Source organism: Neodiprion virginianus, chromosome 5, assembly GCF_021901495.1.
Source record: "Neodiprion virginianus isolate iyNeoVirg1 chromosome 5, iyNeoVirg1.1, whole genome shotgun sequence".
In the NCBI taxonomy this organism is placed as follows: domain Eukaryota; kingdom Metazoa; phylum Arthropoda; class Insecta; order Hymenoptera; family Diprionidae; genus Neodiprion; species Neodiprion virginianus.
In genome coordinates, this window is record NC_060881.1 from 14,052,837 (window position 1) to 14,061,614 (window position 8,778).

The following is an 8,778-nucleotide window of genomic DNA, read 5'->3' on the forward strand; positions in this document are numbered from 1 at the left end:
CATGATGAATTCCACCTCGATGACGAATATCAAAATCGTACTGTCCGAGCCTTACTAACCATCTAGCCACCTGACTTTCGGGAGATTTGAACGAAAGTAACCACCTAAGGGAAGCATGATCTGTTCGTATCAAAAATCTCCTACCATACAGATAATGATGAAAATGTACCACGGTCTTAACAAAGGCCAAAAGCTCTTTACAAGTGACACAATAATTCCTCTCGGTTTTACTTAGAACTCTGCTGAAATAACTAATTGCTCTCTCTTGACCTCCCTGAATTTGTGACAAAACCCCACCTATTCCTGGAAGAGAGGCATCTGTATCCAAAATAAAAGGAAGTTCGATCTGTGAATAGGCTAAAATCGGCGAAGAAATAAGATTTTCCTTTATTTCTTGAAAGCATTTTCGCATTCCGGGGTCCAGTCAAAAGGAATCTTCATTCCGGTTAAGTGATGGAGAGGTTTAGTTATGCTAGCAAAACCTTTTACAAATCTTTTGCAATAAGTACAAAGGCCTAAAAAGCTTTAAATTCGTTCTTGATTCTCAGGTGTCGGCCAAGAAGAATCCCTCTCGATTTTGGGTGGGTCGGTCTTCACAGCTTGAGCTGAGACGATGTGTCCGAGGAAGCCTACTTCTTTCTGGAACAGATGGCATTTTTTCGGGCTTAGTTTCAGGCTTGCTTTCTTCAGCAATGCGAAAACTTGTTTCAGATTTTGAACTTCTTCTTCAAAGTTCTTTACAAAGACGATTATGTCGTCTAAATGAACGAGGCATATTTTGTCTGTGAGCCCATGGAGAAAAGCCTCCATCATTCGTTCAAAGGTAGCCGGGGCATTACTTCAGCCGAAAGGCATGACCTTGAACTCCCATAATCCTCCTAAACCCGTGACAGAAGCTGTTTTTTCTTTTTCTAGAGGATCCATTTCGACCTGCCACTATCCACTCTGAAAATCTATGGTGCTGAACCAAGTTGCACCAGCTATCAGGTCGAGTGTCTCGTCGATTCTGGGTAGAGGGTAAGAATCTTTTTTCGTTATGTCGTTCAGCTTCCTGTCGTCAATACAAAATCGTTTGGATCCGTCCTTCTTGTTAACAAGGACGATTGGTGAGGCCCAGAGGCTAGACGATGGTTCGATTACATCGTTGGTGGGCATGTCTTCCACGAGCTTCTTTACCTCTTCTCTGGCGTTGAGAGCGAGTCTTCGAGAAGCTTGTTTCATTGATGAACTCTCTCCGACGTCGATTTTCTGGTTGACGGTAGTACATCGGCCCTCATCACAACTATTCTTGGCAAAAGAATCTACAAATTCAAGCAAAAGAGATTTAAATGATTCTGACTGAGCTGGATTCAACGGAATCGAAGATTTCTCAACAAGACTCTGTAAATGTAAAGAAAAGTGTTGTTGAAAATCATCCTCAGAAAGTTCTATTTCTCGAATTCTAGGAGGAGTCCAATGAATTCCATTCCTATTCGTACAAAGAGCTATTTCGCGATTGTTTGACGCTAGTGAATTTTTCTTGGTCGAGCTAACACAGTTATGAGCTGTATGAAAGTCTATTCCCAAAATACCTTCATCCTCTATGAAGGGTAAGAATTCTTGACCTCGTAGATAATATATTAGTGAGTCTTGGTGAGCGGTCATAGAAATGTATAACGTATATTTTCGTTAACGTTTCGGCCCGGATATAGGCCCTCCTCAAAACGATTAATTTTTTTTATTTGACTGTCAAGAACAAAAATTTTCCGGTAAGACATAAATTACTATGGATTGTAACGAACAATGATCGATAGGATCAATATCGATTATCCAGCTTCGATTTCTCGAAGTTAGTTCGTCGAATCGATATTTCAACATGCCAATTCCCACCCTAAAAATTAATAGCGAGATCGACAAGCGAGACCAGAGCTCTGCCTCTTTCGTTCAGGGGTCGTCAATTGATCAAGATCGAATCGACAGCGCGTTCTGGGGTCGTCCTCGAAGCCCCAACTCGTCCTGGCCAGGCGAATTCAGAGACTAAAATATCATCTACGTTCAAGGGCAAGAAACGCGACGACATCGCCCAACCCGCAGATCATCAGACCTCGGAACAAGGGATAGAGCCAATGTGGGAAAGTTCACAAAACTCAGATAAGCGATCTTTATTATTAGCCTTTACCGAACGAAATTCTCCCTTAATTTTTAATCGTGAACTTGAAATTTCATCAATATCAAGTACAAAAATCTTCTGTGAGTGAAGGAGTGTGTGTAACGTGAAGGAATGCCTTTGTTAATGGTTTATTTGTAAAAATCTATGTTGCTCGCTCAAAATAAAACATGTTAAACCTATAAATTGGCGCCCAACAGAGAGGCTCGTGGTCAACGCGAGAGATACGTGAGTCTAAGGATTTCAAGAGCTAAAATCGCAAGCTCGTTTGTATTTTCCTCTTTTTCCAAAATATGAAATGAAATAAAAGCAAATATAAGAAATTAAAAATCATAATCAAATTCCGACAGAAGAAAAATAAATGTGACTAATTTTGCGTGTATATTTGTCATTAAATTAAAAGGAAAATATATTAAATAATAAATAGTCACAATTAGATGGTTAATGACGAAAATAACATTTATGTAACTAACTCATGTAGAGTTTCGAAACAGAAATTTAAATTGAATATTTCTCCAGACAGACGACAAACAAAAAAAATGCCTGCTATACCTCGAGACGACGAAATCATGGCAACAAGCGGTTCGTCGCAAATCGGGGGCATGGACGCTAAGTGGGAAAGATTAAGAACGGAACGTAGGGAACTTGAGCAAATGCGAGTCGCGTTTGAAGCAGAAAGAAATCGGGATCAGCGGCGGATTAATCGAGACGAGGCCGGACAAGGCCAAACAGATGAACACAACGTGGTAGAGCAAGTAGCAGCGGTTATGAGTAACGTACAACAAATTCATATTGATATAAAGATCCCGAAATTTCAAGACGAGACAGAAAAACACCCAATGAAATTCATAAATGAATTAGAAAAATATATAAAAACTAAAAACGTCAAAGAGAATAGAAAGATGTCGATAGTAGAGCATGCCCTCGAAGGAAAAGCCAGTCTTTGGTTCAATTTGATGGAAAATTTTACAGATTACGAAAATTTCAAAAAAGAATTTCTAGAGGAATTTTACTTGATACCTATACGTGTTCGTTTTAAAAAAAATTGGATGGAGAGTCGTTACAGAATTATTTTTATAAACAGTTGGGTAAGGCTAGATATTTTATTCCCCGTCTTTCGGAATTTGAAACGAACTATAATATCGTACAACAATATCCAAATTGGGTTCGGCAAACGTTATTGACCGTAAATTTCACAGATACAAATTCCATTGCGCAATCGTTAGGCAATTTGGACGTTGTCAGAAAAGAAAAAACATGGGAGAACAGAGCTAATAATCCTCACTTCGAAAACAAACATAACGCTCCGAGAATAAACGGAATGAGGATACAGGGGGGAGGACAACAGAATCAAGGCAGAAGGAATTGGAATAATAATCAAAATAATAGCAGAAATAATCGAAGACGAAACTACGGAAATTATCGTGGTTATTACAACTCAAATGAGAATTTTGACCAAGCCAGATCAGATTTCCGAATGCCAGATACTCGTTTTCCTCCTCCTCAAGAAACGAAGAATAACGGATTCTCCAACCCTAACGGAAATAACAACGGGAGACCTAACGAAAATAATTTAAACTAAGTAGTGACGCGCTTTACAGCGCTCCGAAAGCGCGTTCCGATCACTTTGATTTCGTCGACGACCTAGCAATTGGTGTCAAACGCGGAGCGATAACAACACCACAAATAAACGACAACGTTATAGCTCAGAGCCCGCACGTACGTTTAAAGGGCCCATTTATTAATGTTATGGCTTTGATAGATACGGGGAGCCAGATCACTGCGATCTCAGAAAAAAAATATAAACTGACTATCGCGCATACCCGAGTAGATATATTGCCGGTGTCCAACCTCTCGGTGACGACGGCTATAGAGAAAAATTCGACGGCGGTTAAACGCCAAATAAGACTCGATATAGAATTAGACGGTAGAATTATCGATATTGTGTTTCACGTGATACCCTATTTAACATCTGAAATAATTCTGGGACACGATTGGATGGTGAGGAATAATGTAATAATTGATTATAGTCGAATGAAGATAATAGTTCAAGGAGTTGCTCTCTCTCCCTCGAATATGGTGTTCGAGCGGGGTTCGACGGAGACGTTGATTTGTTCGCAAAAGAATAACAAAATGCAAATTTTCATTGTTAATGTCGCTGAGTTAAAACAAATTGTCGGTTTTGAGGAAAAGAATACAATCCCAGAACCGACGGCTAAAGTGAAAAGTGATTCAGGATCTAGTGAATATAATCACGATGTTGAAGATAAAAATGGATGCAAAATAACGGAAACCACCGACGATCTCGAACGTGGATGCGGTTTACTCAATGAAACTAATCGTATATTGGATTCAACAAGAATCGCCGTAGAAAATAGAGTGGTCAATATTATCAATGACATGAATGAAAATAAGTTCACACTAATTTGCGAAATAAGTGTCGCGAACAAGAGTAGCGCCCCCGTCGATCCCCGAGCGGTCGCGAGTAATCTTTCACTATTAGGAGAGGAAGAGAGACGATCCTTTGCGAGTTCATTGCAGGAGTTTAGTAAACTTTTTTCAAACAAATCCGGTTGTGCCATAGGGTATGAACACAATATTACTTTAACAACAAAAAATCCATCGATAAAACACGCGTATCGAGTTCCGTTCCATCTCCGTCCAGCAACGTCTCAAGCTATTAAAGAAATGCTGAAGAATGGCGTTATCGAGAGAACCGCGAGTAATTTTTGCAATCCCCTACGAATCGTCAAAAAGGACGATGGATCGGTACGCATTTGTTTAGACGCAAGATTTTTGAATAAGGCCATCGAGGATGATCATGAATCTCCACCCTTAATCAGTGAACTTCTACAAAAATTCGACAAAGCTGCTTGGTTCTCGAAATTAGATTTGACACACGGTTATTGGCAGGTTCCGCTAAACCAGGAATCGAGGCCTTACACAGCCTTTCTTTATGACTCAAATATGTATCATTTTTGTCGCATCCCTTTTGGATTGAAGACCGCTGGTAGCGGATTTATTCGCTCATTAAGTTTCGCGTTAAGAGAGGATTTTGAGAAGTACACTGCCTGTTATATTGACGATGTGCTCATTGCTACAGAGACGATCGAGCAACATTTCGATATATTGCGTCAAATCTTCGAAAGACTGACGTCCTATAATTTTACCCTCAAATTATCTGAATGCGTTTTTTTCGAGAAAAACGTTTCGTTTCTGGGATTCTCGGTATCACGGCACGGAATCAGTCCAGCCCCCAATAAATTACAAGTTATTAGTCAATTCGCAGCACCAAAAAATAAAAGGGAATTGCAGCAGTTTCTCGGTGTCTGCAACTATTATCGACAATTCAATGTTAACCACAGCAAATCGGTGGATTCGCTCCGGGAATTATTGCAAAAAGACGCCATCTGGGCATGGGAGACTAGGCACAGCCAGGCATTTGAACAATTAAAGAAAGATTTTCAAAATTGCATTCAATTGAAACACATTTTTCCCGTAAAACCATATAGGGTTCAAACGGATGCCAGCGACAACGGTATCAGCGGAATATTATACCAGGTCGATGGTGACGGGGTTCTCGGAGTGGTCAGTATCGTTTCTCGATGTTTAACTACATGCGAGAAGCGTTATACTACCACGGAGAAGGAGCTCCTCGCTATCGTCTACGCTATCACGAAATTCCGAGTCTATTTAATTGGGGTTAATTTTGAAGTAATTACTGATCATCACTGCCTTACTTTTTTGCAATCAGCCGCTTTCCGAAATGCACGGATTCATTGATAATCCTTACTACTGCAGCAGTATTCGTTCTTAGTCGCGCATTGTCGTGGTATTGACAATACAATTGCCGATTTTTTCAGTCGAAACCCTGATAGTCATTTTCACGATGAAAAAAGTAAGAGCCTCATTGTTTCGGCCATGCTCCAATATTTTTTGCCGAATGATTATGTCGAGGATTCGTCGTTAGTTTTGATAGCCATGCTTAACTACGACGTTAATTTGTCTCGAAAATTGAAAGAATTGAGCAAATGGCAGCTCAAAGATGAATTTATTGATAAAAAAGTGGAGGAATGGTCGGTGAATAATGCACCCTCAAATTTCATGATTCAAAATAATATTTTATTTCGTCGAGAAAATGATTCGGCCCATTGGCAAGTCGTTGTTCCCCGGAATCTTTGTCAGACGGTCGTCGAAGAAGTTCACTCGAAATTGGGGCATCCTGGTGTGTTCAAAACTCTTGAATACTTAAGGCGATTTTATTGGTGGAAAGGAATGCGAGCACAAGTAAAAAAATATATCCTTTGCTGTGACCTGTGTCAAAGGGTGAAACATTTTACTTTTTCGATGGAAGGAGAATTTCAATATATTCCATCGAAAGGCCCTAATGATCTGATAACTGTCGATTACTATGGTCCCCTACCAACTGCACGTGGTGGAATGTAATACATTTTTGTAGTGCTCGACTCCTTCTCGAAATATATCACCTTGTATCCAATGAGAAAAGCTACCGTTCGAGTGACTTTAAGAAAGATTATTGATAGATATATCCCGAAATTTGGAACGCCAAAGCGTATCTTATCCGACCATGGGACACAATTTACTTCGCATCTATGGCGACAGGAATTAGAAGCTGCAGGTATAAAAGTTCTTTTTAGCTCTATTCGCCACCCACAATCAAACCCAACAGAGAGAGTAATGAGAGAGTTAGGTCGATTATTCCGGACGCTTTGTGCCGACAAGCACACCAAATGGGTAGAATTTGTTCCTGAAATTGAATAATTACTCAAAGTGAGTACTCACCTGAGTACTGGTTTTGCTCCAATCGAACTACGCTTTGGAAGGCCGATTAACGATTCGATCCAAAAATGGATAGAATTTCCTGAATGTCGTGGACAAGCTCATGAACAAATTCTTACCCTCGCTTACGATAACATGCGTGACAGTTTTGAGCGTCGACAAAAACAACACAAGAGTATTTCTACTGTCAAACTTGAAATAGGAGATTTAGTTCTGCTGAGGGTGCGACATATTTCAAATGCTCTCGATCGGGTGATAAAAAAATTCTTCCATTTATTTGAGGGTCCATATCGAATTGTTGAACAAAAAGGAGAAAATGCTTTCGTCCTTGCTGACCTCAATAACGCTGAGAAAACGCTCGGCACATATAATCGCTGCAACTTGCGAAAATATTCTCAGGGACTCCATTAATCGGGATGTTGATCTCGATTACAATCACGTTTCATTGCGAATATTAGTTACAGACCCAAGCGCAACATGCTCCCGTTTCGAAGGAGAATCTTTTGGCCATGTCGAAAAAAAAAAAGAAACTAGAGGATCTATTTTGTAAGGAGAAAGGACATGGTTGTTATCACGAATCGACGTATATTAAATCCATGTATCTTTATTGTATGCGAGCGCGGATGAAGGTGTGAATGTATGTATGTGAATATCAATATTATTTGTTCCTTTAGAAGTATGTCTATCTGCGAAGCGAAAAATGAAAACAAAATGAATGGGAACGAAATCCAATAGTTAATCAATCTCGATCCACCGCTCTTATATTCTTTGTGCCGTTCATATATTAGCGAACACACAAAGAAAGGGGGGATTTTGTAACGAACAATGATCGATAGGATCAATATCGATTATCCAGCTTCGATTTCTCGAAGTTAGTTCGTCGAATCGATATTTCAACATGCCAATTCCCACCCTAAAAATTGATAGCGAGATCGACAAGCGAGACCAGAGCTCTGCCTCTTTCGTTCCGGGGTCGTCAACTGATCAAGATCGAATCGACAGCGCGTTCTGGGGTCGTCCTCGAAGTCCCAACTCGTCCTGGGCAGGCGAATTCAGAGACTAAAATATCATCTTCGTTCAAGGGCGAGAAACGCGACATCGCCCAACCCGCAGATCATCAGACCTCAGAACAAGAGAAAGAGCCAACGTGGGAAAGTTCACAAAACTCAGATAAGCGATCTTCATTATTAGCCTTTACCGAACGAAATTCTCCCTTAATTTTTAATCGTGAACTTGAAATTTCATCAATATCAAGTACATAAATTTTCTGTGAGTGAAGGAGTGTGTGTGACGTGAAGGAATGCCTTTGCGAATGGTTTATTTGTAAAAATCTATGTTGCTCGCTCAAAATAAAACATGTTAAACATATAGGATGTAATACTATCAAAAGTTATTGTCTATTGTAGGTTAGTAAAAACATATCAAATATCTGTTATGATTAAAAAGTAATAGAACGTAAAGAGTAATTTACCGTTTATAAGAAAGAGGATTAAGACGCTGGTCAGAATCATAAAATACTATTTCGAGAGCGAAGGTTCTTTAAATAGAATGACAATAAACGTTGTCGACTTCTCCAATTGTTGAAAGTGTAGGTGTAAAAGATATGAAAGTTAGTAATTAAAAAAACTATGTTTATTTACAGTGTATGAGTCAAAATATCAAAAAGGTTTGAACAAAGGGTTTATGATAGTTAAAATAGTTTAAACGATGTCGAAACAATGGTAATGGAATCGTTATGACCCTATTCTCCATGTCTAAACAATTTTGTTGAACCGTTTGAGTCAACAGGTAAACGACGATTGTTGGGAAAATCAAATATGACCCAGAGTGAA

The 8,778-nt window shown here is 39.5% G+C and overlaps 1 protein-coding gene across 1 annotated transcript; it reads left to right on the plus strand.

The window, feature by feature from the left end:
* The first annotated feature begins 2,715 nt into the window (after positions 1-2,715).
* Positions 2,716-3,728, plus strand: LOC124305560 (putative uncharacterized protein DDB_G0286901). Its single transcript, XM_046765135.1, has 2 exons — positions 2,716-2,917; positions 3,346-3,728. Exons 1-2 carry the CDS (start codon positions 2,716-2,718, stop codon positions 3,726-3,728), a joined length of 585 nt encoding a protein of 194 aa, XP_046621091.1.
* The last annotated feature ends 5,050 nt before the right edge of the window (positions 3,729-8,778 follow it).